At 46.4% G+C, this 19,130-nt stretch overlaps 1 protein-coding gene across 1 annotated transcript in view; it reads right to left on the bottom strand.

Annotated features, from left to right (window-relative positions):
- The window catches only part of LOC149460677 (uncharacterized), a 110,099-nt gene that overhangs the window by 78,885 nt on the left and 12,084 nt on the right, over window positions 1-19,130 (bottom strand). Inside the window, exon 2 of the mRNA XM_089679365.1 lies at window positions 17,986-19,121. Within this exon, the coding sequence (XP_089535491.1) occupies window positions 17,986-19,121 (1,136 nt within the window). The remainder of the gene's footprint in view (window positions 1-17,985; window positions 19,122-19,130) is intronic.

The raw sequence follows: 19,130 nt of genomic DNA, 5'->3' as shown, positions 1-19,130 counted from the left end.
TTCACCTCACCATCTCACTGGTCAAGAATTATATTGCAAGACACAAAATAGAACAAAGAAGGACACTTGGTCCTTGGGGAGGTCTGTTTGCATAGCATTAATGCTTAATGGGCAGACAGTCCAATACCTTCCCATACCACAGAATCTGGCAGTTCCCGGTGTTGGAAATCAGAGCCAGAAAAATCCACTGCCACTCTGTACAATGTCCTGGAAATGTCAGAATACTTGACAACTAAGAGATTAAACCCTTCCCCCTGCTGTCCTCTTCCTACCCACACATAGAAGAGATGAGAACAGACTCCTCCCACACAGCTCTCTACTCCACTAGCACCATCCTCCTGCTACCCAATCCAATCCCTTCTCTTACTGCAGAGAGTGACAGTGACATCACTCCTGTCAGTCAGCAGGCTGCTGGAGATTGGAGCCTTGCAGCCGGAGTTCTGCCAATTATCCTGATTATCCAGCAATTCCGGCCAGCAAGTTCCCCTTCCTGGACCTCATGATGACCCGACATTGACCTCACAGCACTGCCTCAGAGCAAACAAGTCATAGGAAGGATTGTATTTATCATTCCTTGTCTGCAGATCTAATACTCATCAAAACCAGTTCAGGGACCAAACAAACCCAACAGAGAAAAAGGGGATTTCTGATGCAGCAGGTCAAGAGATTAAAATTTTGTAAACCCTAAACAGTCCAGACTGAATATCTTCCCATGGGGGGAGTAGTTCTTCAATGTCCAGCAACCCTTCTATTCCCCCCTCACATCCACATCCTATTATTGTGTGACCAATACCGTCCAAATCATTCTTACTTTCATTTCCCAAAGTTATCCGTCTACAAGGAGACCTGTATAGATCACATGATGGCACCAATGAGGATGGAGGAGGACCGGAGTCACATGACTGAGAAGATACTAAACCTCACCCTGGAGATCATCTACCTGCTGACCGGAGAGGTGAGGAGGATTCTGGGAGGTCACATGACATCACTCTCATCTCTATTAATAAAACACAGACCTGACCTGAGAGGTGAAGAGGATTCTGGGAGGTCACATGACATCACTCTTATCTCTATTAATAAAACACAGACCTGACCGGAGAGGTGAGGAGGATTCTGGGAGGTCACATGACATCACTCTTCTTTCTATTAATAAAACACAGACCTGACCGGAGAGGTGAGGAGGATTCTGGGAGTCTAACATGATATTCCTATTGGTTCCTCAATACAGAGATTTCCTCTTCTGAAGTCAGGTGATCATATGACCATCACAGTGCCTCCATGTGACTCCCTAAACCCTGAGAGACACAACATGCAGAAGATTCTAGAAGTCACCAAGAAGATGATGGAGCTGCTGACAGGAGAGGTGAGCGGTGCCGGGAATTCTGGGACATTCTCCAGTAACAGACAAGGGATGTGTCTGGATGGTGACTGTATCATTGTGTGTGTCAGGTTCCTATAAGGTGTCAGGGTGTCACTGTCTATTTCTCCATGGAGGAGTGGGAGTATTTAGAAGGACACAAGGATCTCTACAAGGACGTCATGATGGACAATCAGCCGCCCCTCACATCACCGGGTAAGAGGAGACTTTATTGTAAAGGAGAGAGCAGTACGGAGGATCCACCTAGATCCCCCATCATCTGATAAACACATAGAAACAATGGATTCAGTCAGTGTGTGTGTTTCCTACAGATGGATCCAGTCATGGGAACCCACCAGAGAGATGTCCCCGTCCTCTGTATTCCCGGGATTCCACACAGGAAGGTCACACCATCCCTCACCATCATCAGGTAGATGAGGAACAATCACTGATAGTATCATTAGGATCTGTACATTATCTGCATTGTTACCATTGATGTCATTTTTATTATATATTCAGAGTGGAAACCTGAGAGGTCCTAAAGTTGAGGTTAAAGAAGAGATAAAAGAGGAGGAGGATGAGGATGGGGGGATGGAGAAGTCAGAGCTTCTACAGGGACACAAAGATCTGTACAAGGACACCATGGTGGAGTCATCCAGCTACAGGAACCCACCAGAGAGATGTCCCCGTCCTCTGTATTCCCGGGATTCCACACAGGAAGGTCACATCATCCCTCACCATCATCAGGTAGATGATGACAATTATTGGTAGTTGTGATTTATACACAGCATGTTTGTTACAATGAATGTTTTATTATATCTTTCAGAGTGGAATCCTCGGGGATGAGAATATTGATGTTAAAGAAGAGTATAAAGAGGAGGATGAGGAGTATGGAGTGATGGAGGAGTTTTCAGAAGGACACAAGGATATGATGGAGCCACCTAATACCAGGAACCCACCAGAGAGATGTCCCCGTCCTCTGTATTCCCGGGATTCCACACAGGAAGGTCACACCATCCCTCACTATTACAAGGTTGGTGGGATGGAGCATCTAGAACATGGACTTGTGGAGACAATGTGTGGGTGTTTTTTTATGTGACCTTATATTTTACAGATGATATTTTCTCTCATTTCCTTGATTTAGAGTGGAGATCCAATCGATATAGAATTTGAGGGTAAAGCAGAAGAAGAAGAGGCGTATGTGAGGGATGATCAGCAGTCTATGGAGGAGGATGGAATAACGGGGACATTTATAGAGGAGGACACTCCTACAGAGATCAGCACAGGTGGGTCATGAACACTAAATCCATTCCTCCACCCATACTGCTCACTGATTGGTCCAGAGTAGGGCGGGGACTGGGTGATATCAGCCTGTAATCCCCTGGTCACTTTCCTGAGCTGTGTTCCCCGTCCTGTATTCCTGGATTTCTCTCAGATAATCTTCCTTCTCTGTGCTGCAGACACAATTTATGTCTCTAGACTGGATTTATGGAGGTTCTGGGGTTCAGCTGGCAGCAAAATGTTCATTTTTACTATAGACGTTACTAGACCTAGGCACCTGGGGTGTGTGATTTTGATCTTATTCCTCATAGTGGTGACATAGCAATTCTCCCAGTATTTGTCACCTGTGCCGGGTGGAGGGATATGTCTGTAGTGTCTCAGACCCAAGTCACTGAGTGCAGTCTCAGGAGATGGGAGGCAGCGGTGTGGGATCTCTGCAACTTGTCTACAGGAAACATTTAAGCTTCCACTGATTACTGAATAACAATATTATGAGTCCTGACCCCTGCACTATATACTCTATATTGTACATTACATACTCCTGACCCCTGCACTATATACTCTATGTTGTACATTACATCCTCCTGACCCCTGCACTATATACTCTATGTTGTACATTACATACTCCTGACCCCTGCACTATATACTCTATGTTGTACATTACATACTCCTGACCCCTGCACTATATACTCTATGTTGTACATTACATACTCCTGACCCCTGCACTATATACTCTATATTGTACATTACATACTCCTGACCCCTGCACTATATACTCTATGTTGTACATTCCATAGTCCTGACTTCTGCTCTCCCCCCTCCCCCCACTGCTATATATACACATAATATGGATTCTCTTTGGTTACACCCATTTCCTCCCAGCTGGACATTTTATATCGAATGATGTGATTGGAGCACAGACTTTTACATGGTGATAATAATGTGATAACATCCTCCAACTTTGGACCCTTAAACAGAAAGTGATAATGAGGGAGGAGTCAATACCCCAATGATGGTGGTCTTCAGGATCAGTCCAGTCTTCATCTTGGTTGTTCTCCCCCCCATCCTCACTCTCTGACCTCTGGTGGGGCTCAGCCCCGCTGTTCTTCATGACTAAATCATGGACTAAATAAGGAAGTGCAGTACTTCTTGTGTTGGGAAGATGGCGATGAGTGATAGAGGGGGTGGGGACCCTCGTCCTATAATCCCCTCATCACTGTCCCTCCTATAAAAGACAGTTTTGGTTGTTTCCTCACTCTCTGACTAAGGTCCATGAATAAAGAAATGACCTGGTAGGAGATCAAAGGAGCCATTTTCTAGTTCCTTTGAGGGTGGAATTGTAAGCTCCTCAGAGACCAAGCTGCCTGATGTGGGCGGAGTCCTGGTTTGGGGGAACCAATCAGCTCCTGTCTAGTAATCCTCTTTGTCTTTGTATTTTAGTCCATGGCCGGGAGATGAGGAAAACCTCCGAGGATTGTCTCACTTTGTCTCCAGACTGGAAAGTAGAAGATGAGAACATCACACAGTATAGTCCAGGAGAAAACCCGGCTCCCTCCAATGTCCATCCGGCACCACCCAGTGTAGATGGACCATCGGATTCCTTCTATCCTGAGGAACCTCAGACTGTGCGGGACCGGGCCGGCCTTCCAACAGGGAAGAGCTTCTCCTGTACTGAGTGTGGGAAATGTTTCCGTTATAAATCCTATCTTAATAGGCATCAAAGATCTCACACGGGGGAGAAGCCGTATTCCTGTCCTGAGTGCGGGAAAGGTTTTTCAGCTAAGTCCACTCTGTACAAACATCTGAGATCTCACACGGGGGAGAAGCCATATTTCTGTTCTGAATGTGGGAAATGTTTTTCACAAAATTACAGTCTTTATAAACATCAGAGATCTCACACAGGGGAAAAGCCGTATTCCTGTTCTCAGTGCTGGAAACGTTTTTCACAGAAGTCCGATCTTTCCAGACATCAGAGATCTCACACTGGTGAAAAGCCGTATTCCTGTACTGTGTGTGGGAAATGTTTTACACTGAAGTCTAATCTTTACATACATCAGAGAACTCATACGGGGGAGAAACCGTATGCCTGTCCTGAGTGTGGGAAATGTTTTTCAGACAGGTCCAGTCTTTGTAAACATAAAAGATCTCACACGGGGGGAGAAGCCACTTTCCTGTCCTGAGTGCGGGAAATGTTTTTCAGTGAAGTCCAGTCTGCACAAACATCAGAGATGTCACACAGGGGAGAAGCCATATTCCTGTCCTGAGTGAGGGAAATGTTCCGCACAGAAGTCCTGTCTTCCTGTACATCAGGGATCCCACACAACCCTGGAGGTGTATTAGTGCTTTAAGTGTGGGAAATGTCTTCTAGATGAATGTTGCTGGACATCCCAGCTCTCATGTGGGGAAGAAGCACACCCTGATATACACCTCAGATATACTCCATGGCTGATCTTCATCATGGAAGGAACAGTCCATAAGGAGATGAGAGGCCCCCAAAGACATGGATGAAGTGTGGGACCGGGTCGGCCATTGATATCAGGAGAAGAAGTTTTCAATGTATTTTCCATCAATGGAAGACATTCCAGCAGCTCAGATGTGATCCTAATAACATTGGTTCCCCCATTCACACAGGAGGAATGGACATGAACTCTCACTGAGGGAATTGCTATACAAACATTCTATGAATAGACCCCCAAATGTCAGGAGACGTTTCTATAAAGACGGGAAGTATGGAGCAGAGAAATGAATAGACCTCCCAGCAATGTTATTACCAGGCTGCAGCTAGGGGGAGCTCTAATGTCACCCCAGCAGAGGGATCCCATCTAGCCCACATTAACCCTCTCACTGCCAGAGCTGTTTCTGCATGATTTTGCACACATGGGAAAATGCAGATTTTGGTCCTGAAGATGAGATAAACCCCCAAACATCTATTCTGTGACATCAGAGGCCCTGGAGAATACAATGGTGGTAGTTCCAGTTTTGTATTTCACATGATTAAGCTCAATGATTTATCAAGATTAAATTTCAGTAAATAAATACACTAAATGTTATATTAGAGAACACAAATGTAAGATTTTACTTTTTTTTTGGGGTAAAATATGAGGTTGTGCCGAGTAAATAGACACCCAACATGTCCATCCTTGGAATGGTGTGTGCTGATGAAATGATGGAAAATGTTGGTCGCCTAAAACCCCCCCCGAGGTGATCATTAACCCTTGTGCTGCCATGGATGGGTGTTGTACTGACCTATAGAACTGCTTCCAGCTGGCCAGGTCAGTACGTCATATGTCCATGGCTTTCCCCTTCTGCTATAACCTCATGGTCTCCTGAGCTTCCCTCCACTCCACAGACCCTCTGCCTGTCCTCTAGGATGGCTCCCTGCACCTCTAACATCCCCCTACAGCACCGATCCCCCCACGCAGCACCCATTGCTCGCCCACAGCACAGATCTACCTTTAGCTTCCCTGCTGCTGGCCTCTTCTCCTCTCCCCTCCCACCAGCTTCAGCTGCTGCAGGGGAGCCACGGGGAATCAAAATGTCTAAATATTTCCCCCTGCCGCTCAGACTCCCCCTTGTCCTTAGACCTCTTACTGATCCCCTGAAGCACCTTCCCTTCAGTGCTGCTTTGCCGGCTTCCCCTCTACCCCCGCCCATGGCTGTAGCTGCTGCTGGAGTGGGAGATCAGTGTCATGTTCAGGATGGAGAGTGGAGGGTTGGCATGTTATGTTTACCAGCCCCTTCCTGAATGAACACAAAGAGTGATCAGTATCGATCACTCCTGTGTTCATTCATCACTGAAGCATAGTAAAGAGTGTTTTCTGTGCTATAGTTTCATGAATGAATAGAAGCTTCTGTACAGTAGACTCCTATTTATTCATCTACAGTGCAGCTGAGGTTGCATTGAGGACTCTGAGGGTTTCTTTAGTCCTCTGATATCTAACCACCCCCCTCCCCCACAACAAAATAAATACAATAAAATTATAAAAACAATTAAAATAATAAAAAAGTGGGGCCTCATCCTTACAGAGCACATTACAGCATAGGCCCATGTCAGGCCTTGTTCACCCGCATGTGTATACAGCGGTGCTCTGTGTATCCCTGTACAACCAGTCCCATTGATGCCAATTGGCACGCAGCGGCTGCACACACACAGCTGCTGATCTCAATCTGACATCCATGTGGATGCATGTCCCAGAAGTCACACTGTCTGCATTCAGGGCTGTGCACCCTCATGGATGTCAGGGTGGGAGCAGCAGCTGTGTCCTCCATGCAGTCTCTGAATCCCCAATGGGACCGCACAGCACGTGTCCATCACCGTGTGGGGAACCGAGGCCTGGCAGGGCGTACACTATAGGATTTCCTGTGTGAACGAGGCCTTAGTAGGACTATAGCAGGAATGTTGTACGTTGTGTTGTGTTTATGTCTCTAATAATGATTTTAGTGTATTTTTAGTGAAAATAGAGATTGGATAAACGTTGCCCAACTATTGCGGGTCTAATATATCTGTAGCACTTTTTATTATTCCACTGGTTCTATGCTTCCAGAAAATGTCTGGTTTGGGGGTCATTTACAAATTCTGGAAATATTAAGTGAAAAATTATAACCTTCAGATTTTTAGACTAAATTGCACATTTACAGTTTTGCAAATATTTGATTTTCACCATTTCCCAAAAAGGCGCAATCTAAAATGTACAAATATTTCTTATTGATTACCGCAGTCCAGTTTTAGATTTAGTGGGAAGTTAGCGGGAATTTTGTGAGTTTTGTTGTTTGTCTCGGCTAACAATGACTTTTATGTATTTTTTTTGTGAAAATATATATATATTTTTATTAACATTTGCACAAATATCACGGGACCTGAAAAATCACTAGCACCTTCTTGTATTCTACTGGTCCTAAGCCAGTGATGGCGAACCTATGGCACGCAGAGCCATCTCAGTGGGCACGCCAGGAGGAAGAGAGGAAGACGAAGAGAACGCGCTCTCCTGCGCACCTCCGGGGGCGCGCACCGGGCGATCTCCGTGATCGCTGTGTCCTGCGGACACAGCTGATCACGTGACATGGTAAAAGGCCAATCACAGCGGCCTTTTACCACGTGATCAGCCGTGTCCAATGACACGCTGATCACCGGGAAATGCAAATGCCGGTTCTCGGCTGCACTTTTCTCACGCTGTCAGATCGTGAGGAAAGTACTGCCGAAAACCGGCAGTTGTCAGAACAGGGATCGGCACCGATCATCAGGGTCACTGATCATCAGTGCCCTGATGATCGGTGCCCACCTGTGCCACACACAAGTTCCGCCCACTTGTGCCCAGCAATGCGCCCACCTGTGCCCAGCAGTGCGCCCACCTGTGCCCAGCAATGCACCCACGTGTGCCCAGCAGTGCGCCCACCTGTGCCCAGCAATGCACCCACCTGTGCGCAACAGTGCGCCCACCTGTGCCCAGCAATGCACCCACCAGTGCCCACCTGTGCCGCCCACCTGTGCCCACCAGTGCCACCCACCAGTGCCCATCAGTGCAGCCCAGCAGTGCTGCCAGTCAGTGCCACCAGTCAGTGCCCAGCGGTTGTGCCAGTCAGTGCCCAGCAGTGATGTCAGTCAATGCCACCTATCAGTGCTGTCTATCAGTACCCATTATCAGTGTCGCCTATCAGTGCCACCTATCTGTGACACCTCATTAGTGCTGCCCATCAGTGCCACCCATCAATGATGCCCAGCAGTGCCGCCGGTCAGTGCCGTCTGTCAGTGCCTCCAGTTGGTGCTGTCAGTGCCTCTTATCAGTGCCCATCATTTCCTGCATATCAGTGCATCATCAGAGCCTCCTCATCAATGCTCACCAGTGCCGCCTCATCAGTGCTACCTATCTGTGCCGCCTCATCAATGCCCATCAGTGCTGCCTATCAGTGCAGCCTCACCAACGCACATCAAAGAAGAAATATTACCTGTTTGCAAAATTTTAGAATAGAAGCAAAGGAAACCTTTTATGTTTTTAATTTTTTGCTCTTTTTTCATTTATAGTGCAAAAAATAAAACACCCAGTGGTGATTAAATACCACCAAAAAAAGCTCTATTTGTGTGAAAAAATGATAAAAATTGCATATGGTTACAGTGTTGCATGACCGCACAATTGTCATTGTTAAGTGCAACAGCACTGAAAGCTGAAAATTGTCCTGGGCAGGAAGGGGGTAGAAGTGCCCGGTAGGCAAGTGATTAATTCCAGTGTTGGCACTTTGAAATAAAAAAGTTGGTTTTGTGTTGCAGTTTGGGCATTCGGGCTCAAAAAGGTTTGTCATCACTGTCCTAAGCCTTCATAAAATGTACCCAGTTAGGGACCCCCCCTTCTTTTTATTCTACCTGCCTTATGCTTTCAGAAAATGTACGATTTAGGGGGGGTCACCTATTTATTCTCCCTCTTCTATGCTTTCAGAAAATTTACGATTTAGGGGGGGTCACGTTTTTATTCTCCCGCTTCTATGCTTTCAGAAAATGTACAGTTTGGGGGGGAGGTCACTTTCTTTTTATTCTGCCGGTACTATGCTTTCATAAAATGTAGTTTGTGGGGGGGGCAAATTCTCTTCATTCTACCAATCCTATGCTTTCAGAAAATGTGTGATTTGGGGTGTCACCTTCTTTTCATTCTACCCGTCCTATGCTTTCATAAAATGTACGGTTTTATACGTTTTGGAAACTGTAAGTGAAAAATTATAATTTTTAAATAAAATTGCTCTTTGACAGTTTTGTGTAGATTTGATTTTCTCAATTTTCAAGGCTGTTTGTAAAAAAAAAAAAAAAAATGGAAACATTTCAAAAATGGTCTGACCACCTGAGTTTAACCGCTTCCTGCCCACCGTACAGAGAAATGAGGGATGGGGGGGAGCTCTCTTGTTCTGGGAGGACATATGACATCCTCCCACTCTATCTGCGCATGCACACCCCCGGGGACACAGTGGATCACTGATCATGGTAAAGAGCCAATGATGTAGGCTCTACCATGTGATCAGCTGTGTCCAATCACACCTGATCACATGTAAACAGGAAATGCTGCTATCGGCAGTCCTCTCCTCTACACTTTTAATCAGGGCAATGATCATCAGTGCAGCTCCATCAGTGCTGCCTTTCAGTGCCCACCTTTGCCTCCAATCAGTGTACATCAATGCCAAATATCAGTGCCCATCAATGCCAAATATCAGTGCCCATCAGAGCAGCCTTTCAGTGTCCACTAGTGATGCCTGTCAATGTCCATCAGTGCCTCCTCATCAGTGCAGTCTATCAGTACCGATCAGTGCTGCCTATCAGTGCCCATCAGTGCTGCCTTTCAGTGCCCATCACTGATACCTGTCAATGCCCATCAATGCCTCCTCATATGTGCAATCTATCAGTACCCATCAGTGCTGCCTATCAGTGCCAGTTGGTGCTGCCTATCACTGCCAGTCAGTGTCACCTATCACTGCCAGTCAGTGTCACCTATCAGTGCCCATCAGTGCTACCTTTCAGTGCCCATCAATGATGCCTGTCAGTACCCATCAGTGTCACCTATCAGTACCATCTATCAGTGCAGCCTCATAAGCACACATCAGTGAAGGAGAGAAATTACTTTTTTACATTTTATAACAGAAACTTTTTTCAAAATTGTAATTTTTTAGTTTGTTTAGCAAAAAAAAAAAGCCCCACGGTGGTGATTAAATACCAACAAAAGAAAAGAAAAGAAAGCTCTATCTGTCTCAAAAATGATGAAAAGTTGGTGTCATTCAAAGTGTGAGAGCGCTGAAAGCTGAAAACTGTCCTGAGCAGGAAGGGGTGACAGTGCACGGTAGGCAAGGGGTTAAAAGGGGATCTCAGGGCCCGGCAGAGAAAGGGTTAATGCACAGGTTGGATCTGATCTGCGCAGCCAGAGGTTCTGGTGCTAGAATGAATGGGGGAGGGGGGGTGACATCCCTGACATGTTCAATAACAAATCAGAAAGCAGGAAGACTGGACTCCATGGCATTGACTCATCACAGATGGGGGTTGTATAGAGCCATGACCCATTTCAGGAAGACATCACCTAGACCCCAGTGAGTTAGGGTGGGGGGTAGATAGGACCATGATGGTGTCTCATCTGCTTTGTACATATCCATAGAAAGCAGCATCTGTTCTGATCTCTGATGGACTCGATGGTTGAGGAGGATTGTGTGTCAGACATTGTCGGCTGCTTGTCTATAGGGAACAAAGCCCACTTAGACTTTATAAATGAGGAGATTTGGGGATAAATTCAGCCATTTAGATAGAAATTGGATGAGGATTTAGACATCGACATTTAGGAAAGAGATGGGATGGAGATGAGTCCAGGACGGGGTGTCCTTATCAGGTTTGATCATCTTTACTCCCCCCAGGATGAAGGGATTGGGGTTCATGGGCAGTTTTTGGGGATCAGTTTGGGGCCAAGAGGGAGGTCTGTTCTGTTTCCTCCAACTCTGCGCTGATGTTATCTCTTTTATAGATTTTATATTTTAGATGAAAACAGAGCCTCAGTCATTCCATAACAAACCTTCTAGTAGCAACAGATCCATGAGGCCCACAATTTCCTGAGAAGAATATGCAGCAACATTGCCACTGGAAGGTGGAAGGAATGAACAGAATCCACACGTTCCTACTAGACTCAAGCTAAGATGATACAAAGAGATCTTCACGTGTGACATTGATAAAGAAGAGCAGTCAGAAAAATGGGATTATAAAGAGCTGACACTCAGTCAGTCAAATCATACATATGAATAGATATAGATAGATATTGCTCAAAAATATGAAAGGAAGACTTTTTAATGAGAGTCTACCACCAAGCCAATGAACCTCCTGGGATATTGATCTGCTCAGGTAAGTAGCAGAGGGGGTTGTTCATCAGTTTCAGCTGCTTTGGTGTTAATAAAATGAACAACAGGTACACTAGATGGGCAAAAATGAGACGACCCCCAAAACAGACATGGTTTTACAGGTGGAGGCTGTCACAATCATGCACACAGAGATGGGCGCGGTCATCCATTCTGCTCCAAACAACTACATTTTGGTATTTCTCTTAAACTCCCAAATCAGTCTCTCTCCTCCGATTTCCCCCCTCCCTCAGGAACGCATTCAGCGTACCTTGCTAAGGGGCTGTCTATACAATCCTCTTGCCAAATAAGGCTTGGCTTGTCCATCGTGGGAAGAGGTTTTGTGTAGGAAAAAGATGCAGTTAGTTCTTGTGAGGAGTCAGACAAGTGAGGACCGTTCAATATAACATCTATCGGACAGAAAGCAAAGGAGAATCTCACGGCAACAACGAAACCCAATGAGAGACCAGAAACCCCTTTTTTAGCTCATCAGACTTGAAACTGCTTAACCCCAGGAATTTATTTGGCAAGTACTTATTTACCTAAACTTCTTTCTGTTATCTGTTTGCTGTGCTGTATTGCTCTGTATATTTATATATATATATATATGTTACATCTTCTTCCTGTAAATATTTCTACTGCACCCTTTTGACCTTTTAGTAATAAATCTTACTTTCTAAAAGTGTTGAATTGTTTCTATAGCTCTTAATTGCAATTTACGAGTCCCTGCTGTGGGTGGCACAGTGGCTTAGTGGTTAGCACATCTGCCTTGCAGTAAATGGGTCATGGGTTCGATTCCTGACCATGGTGCCTCCTGCATGGAGTTTGCATGTTCTCCCTGTGCTTGCGTGGGTTTCCTCCCACACTCCAAAGGCATGCTGGTAGGTTAATTGGATCCTGTCTAAATTGACCGTAATATGTGTATGCATGAATGTAAGTTAGGGACCTTAGATTGTACACCCCTTGAGGGTTAGAGACTGATGTGAATGTTCTATATATATATGTTGAAAGCTTTGTGTAAATTGACAGTGCTATATAAGTACCAAAATAAATAAATGAGTGTTTAACCCTCTGTATAACCGGTCTGTAGAGATAGCGGTATACTGTCAATTAACCAATCATCCTAGTGTATTGCTGAGTTTCCTCTTTCTCTGTATAAAAAGGAGGTGGTGGCAGTGTAAAGGGTTAATTGCGTAATTAACCTGACCCAGTAACAAGCGCATTCAGGCTGCCGGTACGTCGATATGCAGTCCATTAGCTGGAAAATCGTTGTGCTGGGTGTGGTATTGTTACGTACGTGACAGCATGGTTTTAGATTGGCTAGTCCTTTGGTCACGAGTTTGGTGAGAGGGGCTGGGGTCTGACGCCGCGATCGTCACTGACAGGCCACTGACATTTTTTCCCTAATCATCTTTTCTGACTGTTTTTCACTAGTTTTGCATTTGGCTAGGGTCGGTGTCACTACTGGTATCATGAGGCCATACCTGGACCCTACAGAGGTTGCACAGGCAGTCCAACTCCTCCAGGATGGCACATCAATACGTGCCATTGCCAGAAGTGCTGTGTCTCCCAGCACAGTCTCAAGAGCATGGAGGAGATTCCAGGAGACAGGCAGTTACTCTAGGAGAGCTGGACAGGGCCATAGAAGGTCCTTAACCCATCAGCAGGACTGGTATCTGCTCCTTTGTGGAAGGAGAAACAGCACTGCCAGAGCCCTACAAAATGACCTCCAGCAGGCCACTGATGGGAATGTCTCTGACCAAACAATCAGAAACAGACTTTATGAGGGTGGACTGAAGGCCCAATGTCCTCTAGTGGGTCCTATGCTCCCTGCTCAGCACCATAGAGCTGGATTGGCATTTGCCATTGAACACCAGAATTGGCAGGTCCACCACTGGCACCCTGTGCTTTTCACAGATGAGAGCAGGTTCCCCCTGAGCACATGTGACAGACATGCAATGGTCAGGAGAGGTCGTGGAGAATGTTATGCTGCCCATAATATTGTTCAGCATAACTATTTTGGTGGTGGGTCAGTGATGGTCTGGGGAGGCATCTCCATGGAGGAACATACAGACCTCTACAGGCTAGACAATGGCACCCTGAATGCTATTAGGCCATTGTCAGACCCTATTTTCCACCTGGTGCAGTGGGTCCTGTTTTCCTCCTGGTGCATCACAATGTCTGGCCTCTTGTGGGGAGAGTATGCAGGCAGTTCCTGGAGGATGAAGGAATTGATACCATTGAATGGCCACCAAACCTAAATCCAATAGAACACCTCTGGGATGTCATGTTTTGGTCCGTCCAACTCTGCCAGGTTGCACCTCAGACTGTCCAGGAGCTCAGTGATTCCCTGGTCCAGATCTCAGAGGAAATCCCCCAGGACACCATCGGTCGTCTCATTAGGAGCCTCCCCCGACATTGTCACTCAGGCATGCATACAAGCACATGGGGGCCATACAAACTACTGAGTATCATTCTGAGTTGCTGCAATTAAATTTCAGCACAATGGACTCGCCTGCTGCATCACTTTTTCACTTTGATTTTCATGGTGTCTGAATTCAGTCCTCTGTAGATCGATCATTTTCATTTCCTTCAAACAATGGGGCGTCCTTACATTGCCCTGTCCATATCAGTATACATATTCAGCAAGAGAGTTTTCCCCATTGAGATCTGATGGGTTTTCAAAGTGTTCCTCTCATTTTTTGAGCAGTATATATATATATATAAAACGTTTTCCATCATCTCAGTGGCACGCCCCATTGTAGGGCTGGACATGTTGGGTATCTATTGACTTGGCACAACCTCATCTTTTATATTTTACTAACAAATTGGTAAAATAATGTATTTGTGATCTCAAAAATTCAAAACTATCACCATTGTATTCTCCAGGGCCTCTGATTTCATGATATATAAGTTTGGGGGTTTAACTAATCTTCAGGCCCAAAGTCTGCGGTTTAATATGTACGCAAAAGAAAAATGCAGAAACAGCTCTGGCAGTGAGAGGGTTAATGTGGGCTAGATGGGATCACTCTTCTGGGGTCACACTGTACACATTAGAGCGCCCCCTAGCTGCAGCCTGGTAATAACATTGCTGGGAGGTCTTTTCACTGCTACATACTTCCCACCTTTATAGAAACATATTCTGCAGCACAGTGGCTCAGTGGTTAGCACTGCCTCCTAGCAGCACTAATGTCATTGATGCTGCTATCCCAACCACTTCCCTACCTGCCTGGAGTTTGCATGTTCTCCTTGTGCCTGCGTGGGTTTCCTCTGGGTACTCCGGTTTCCTCCCACACTCCAAAGACATGCTGGAAGGTAATTGGCTCCTGTCTATATTGGCCCCAGTATGTATATGTATGAATTTTAGGGACCTTAGGCTGTAGGCTCCTCGGGGGCGGGGACTGATGGGTAATATGTAAATTGATGTCCCTATATAAGTAGCTGTAATCATCTAGGAGTCTGTTCATAAAACAATTGCACAGCAATACATCCGGTGAATGTGCCTGTCATTCCCTCTGTGTGAATGGGATGGGGGGAGTAGAGGGAGTAGGCTCTGTGCTGGGCGGGGTGAATGGTTTCCATGGATATAAAATGGAGAATACCACATTTGGCAATAAGATGGTTCTAGTTTCTATGATACTTAGCGCCATCTAAAGGCCAAAAAAGTATGTCATTTATTTATTGACTTTGTAAAATCATCCTTGCCCCTAGGTGGATGCTGCACCCATCCCCCGCCGGATCCAAGTGTGAGGACTCAGCGATCACGTGATTGCTGACCATGAGTTCTCACAGCCGTTCTGAGCAGAGAGCGGTGACTGTCAGTCACCGCTCTCTGCCCTGCCCCCCCCCCCCACACTCACTGGGCTGTGGAGGGGGAGGGTGCGGCTGGTCCAGACTCTGATGTCGGGATCTTTCCCCAGCCTGGACCGGCTGAGTGACGTCAGCTGACAGCGGGCTTCACCTGAAAATGGGTCACAGGATATCAGAATGAACTGCACTCCTCTGATCCACGGGAGAAGTACAGACAAAAGAGCTTTGCCTGAACTTCTCCTTCAAAGAATATGTTCCTCCAACATGTCCTTTTCCTGATCTGTGCCGGCTGTCCCATGTCCTGGTATGAAGACATCTCCTCTTCTCTCTGTATTACTTCCTTTGTGTGAGATCCCCGGAGATCCTGCCAGTCCCTCTGATTTCCTATTAAAAACTGACCACACTAGGCATGAGAGCTCAGCATGGTCAGTGCTGTAGCTGTGCTGGGAGCTCAGTCTGCTCTCCTCCAATCATCAGACTTGTCTTGACATCTTCCCTCCCTGCACAGGCATTCACTGGGAAGACCAGTGAACTGAAGACAAGTGATCAGATGAATAGTAGTAAGGAGAATGTCACTTCCTGATATCATTGCTTACTACTAGTGAAATCTGTGACTGATCACCGAGGTCACATGTTACAGGGCTATTCCCAACAGACTTTTACCATGTGACAAGCTGTGACCAATCACAGCTCTCACATTATTTTTCAATGGCTGCAGGAATGCAGCCGGAGAGAAGGAGAAATTATTGATTTTACAGCCTTTATGGGTGTAAAAAAACATAAATAATAATATAAAAAAATAAAAATTTAATTTTTTTTTTGAAAAATTATAATTTTTGGTTATCCACTAATTTGTTTGTTTTTTTACTAAAAAGATATCTGAATACATTTTGGCCAATATTTATGAAGAAAGATTATTTATTTGCAACATTTTATAAGAGAAACACTTTTTTACAAAGTTTTTGGACATTTTCATTTATATAGCAAAAAAAAAAAAAATTCCAGCAGTGAATAAATACCACCAAAATAAAGATTTATAGGTCTCAGAGTGCAGAAGTATGACCTCAGAGTGCGGGAGTGTGACCTCAGGGTGCGGGAGTGTGACCTCAGAGTGCGGGAGTGTGACCTCAGAGTGCGGGAGTGTGACCTCAGAGTGCGGGAGTGTGACCTCAGGGTGCGGGAGTGTGACCTCAGAGTGCCGGAGTGTGACATCAGGGTGCAGGAGTGTGACCTCAGGGTGCGGGAGTGTGACCTCAGAGTGAGGGAGTGTGACATCAGGGTGCAGGAGTGTGACCTCAGGGTGCGGGAGTGTGACCTCAGAGTGCCGGAGTGTGACATCAGGGTGCAGGAGTGTGACCTCAGGGTGCGGGAGTGTGACCTCAGAGTGAGGGAGTGTGACATCAGGGTGCAGGAGTGTGACATCAGGGTGCAGGAGTGTGACCTGAGTGCGGGAGTGTGACCTCAGAGTGAGGGAGTGTGACATCAGGGTGCAGGAGTGTGACCTGAGTGCGGGAGTGTGACCTCAGAGTGAGGGAGTGTGACATCAGGGTGCAGGAGTGTGACCTGAGTGCGGGAGTGTGACCTCAGAGTGAGGGAGTGTGACCTCAGAGTGCAGAAGTATGACCTCAGAGTGCGGGAGTGTGACCTCAGGGTGCGGGAGTGTGACCTCAGAGTGCCGGAGTGTGACATCAGGGTGCAGGAGTGTGACCTCAGGGTGCGGGAGTGTGACCTCAGGGTGAGGGAGTGTGACATCAGGGTGCAGGAGTGTGACATCAGGGTGCAGGAGTGTGACCTGAGTGCGGGAGTGTGACCTCAGAGTGAGGGAGTGTGACCTCAGGGTGCGGGAGTGTGACCTCAGGGTGCAGGAGTGTGACCTCACGGTGCGGGAGTGTGACCTCAGGGTGCGGGAGTGTGACATCAGAGTGTGGGAGTGTGACCTCAGAGTGCGGGAGTGTGACCTCAGAGTGCGGGAGTGTGACCTCAGGGTGCGGGAGTGTGACCTCACAGTGCGGGAGTGTGACCTCAGGGTGCGGGAGTGTGACCTCAGGGTGCGGGAGTGTGACCTCAGGGTGCGGGAGTGTGACCTCAGGGTGCCGGAGTTTGACCTCAAGTAACACAGAGATTTCCTATGATCGCCGGCTCCATCTAGTGGCCACAATGAGATGATTTTTCTGAAATATCTCCATCAGTAAAACTAGCCCAATATGATATTATGACCACTAGATGGAGCCAATGATCATAAGAAATAAAATACAGCCAAAACTCCTCCCAGCTGGAGAATGCCGGTCACATCAGTTCAACATTGTTCTCCATAGACCTCCAAGTGTTTGTGAAATCTCCCACCACAAAATATACTCAGCCAATCACAGGGCAGGACTCCATTTTTATTCTTCTCCTGCCATCAATGGCCAACCCGGTCCCACACTTCATCCATGTCTTTGGGGGCCTCTCATCTCCTTATGAACTATTTCTTCCATGATGAAGATCAGCCATGGAGTATATCTGAGGTGTATATCAGGGTGTGCTTCTTCCCCACATGAGAGCTGGGATGTCCAGCAACATTCATCTAGAAGACATTTCCCGCACTCAAGGCACTAATACACCTCCAGGGTTGTGTGGGACCCCTGATGTACAGGAAGACAGGACTTCAGTGAGGAACCTTTCCCTCACTCAGGACAGGAAAGTGACTTCTCCCCCGTGTGAGATCTCTGATGTTTGTGCAGACTGGACTTCTCTGAAAAACATTTCCCACACTCAGGACAGGAAAACGGCTTCTCCCCCGTGTGAGATCTTTGATGTCTGACAAGTTTTGATTTTTCTATAAAACATTTCCCGCACTCAGAACAGGAATACAGCTTCTCCCCTGTGTGAGATCTCTGATGTGTGTAAAGATTTGATGACCTTGAAAAACATTTCCCACACTCAGGACAGGAATACGGCTTCTCCCCTGTGTGAAATCTTTGATGTTTGTGTAGAATGGACTTCTCGGAAAAACATTTCCCGCACTCAGGACAGGAATATGGCCTCTCCCCTGTGTGAGTTCTCTGATGTTTGTACATACTGGAATGCTCTGAAAAACATTTCCCGCACTCAGGACAGGAATATGGCTTCTCCCCTGTGTGAGATCTCTTATGTTTGTGCAGACTGGAATTCTGAGAAAAACATTTCCCACACTCAGGACAAGAATATGGCTTCTCCCCCGTGTGAGATCTCTGATGTGTGTAAAGACTGTTCTTCTCTGAAAAACATTTCCCGCACTCAGGGCAGGAATATGGCTTCTCTCCCGTGTGAGATCTCTGATGTCTGAAAAGATGGAACTTTGATAAATAACATTTCCCGCACTCAGGACAGGAATACGGCTTCTCACCTGTGTGACATCTTTGATGTGTGTAAAGATTTGACTTACTAGAAAAAGATTTCCCGCACTCAGGACAGGAATATGGCTTTTCCCCCGTATGAGATCTCTGATGTCTGTAAAGATTGGACATCACTGAAAAACATTTCCCGCACTCAGGACAGAAATGTGGCTTCTCCCCCGTGTGAGATCTTTTATGCACATTAAGATAGGATTTAGAACGGAAACCCTTCCCGCACTCAGTACAGGAGAAGCTCTTCCCTGTTGGAAGTCCGGCCCGGTCCCGCACAGTCTGAGGTTCCTCAGGATACGAGGAATCCGATGGTCCATCTACACTGGGTGGTGCCGGATGGACATTGGAGGGAGCCGGGTTTTCTCCTGGACTATACTGTGTGATGTCCTCATCTTCTACTTTCCAGTCTGGAGACAAAGTGAGACAATCCTCAGAGGTTTTCCTCATCTCCCGGCCATGGACTAAAATAC

This window comes from Staurois parvus, unplaced genomic scaffold, assembly GCF_062004578.1.
Source record: "Staurois parvus isolate SC_StPar_1 unplaced genomic scaffold, SC_StPar_1.0 ptg000222l, whole genome shotgun sequence".
NCBI lineage: Eukaryota > Metazoa > Chordata > Amphibia > Anura > Ranidae > Staurois > Staurois parvus.
Note: the sequence above shows the minus strand (reverse complement) of the source record. Positions and strands in the feature narration are given on the sequence as shown.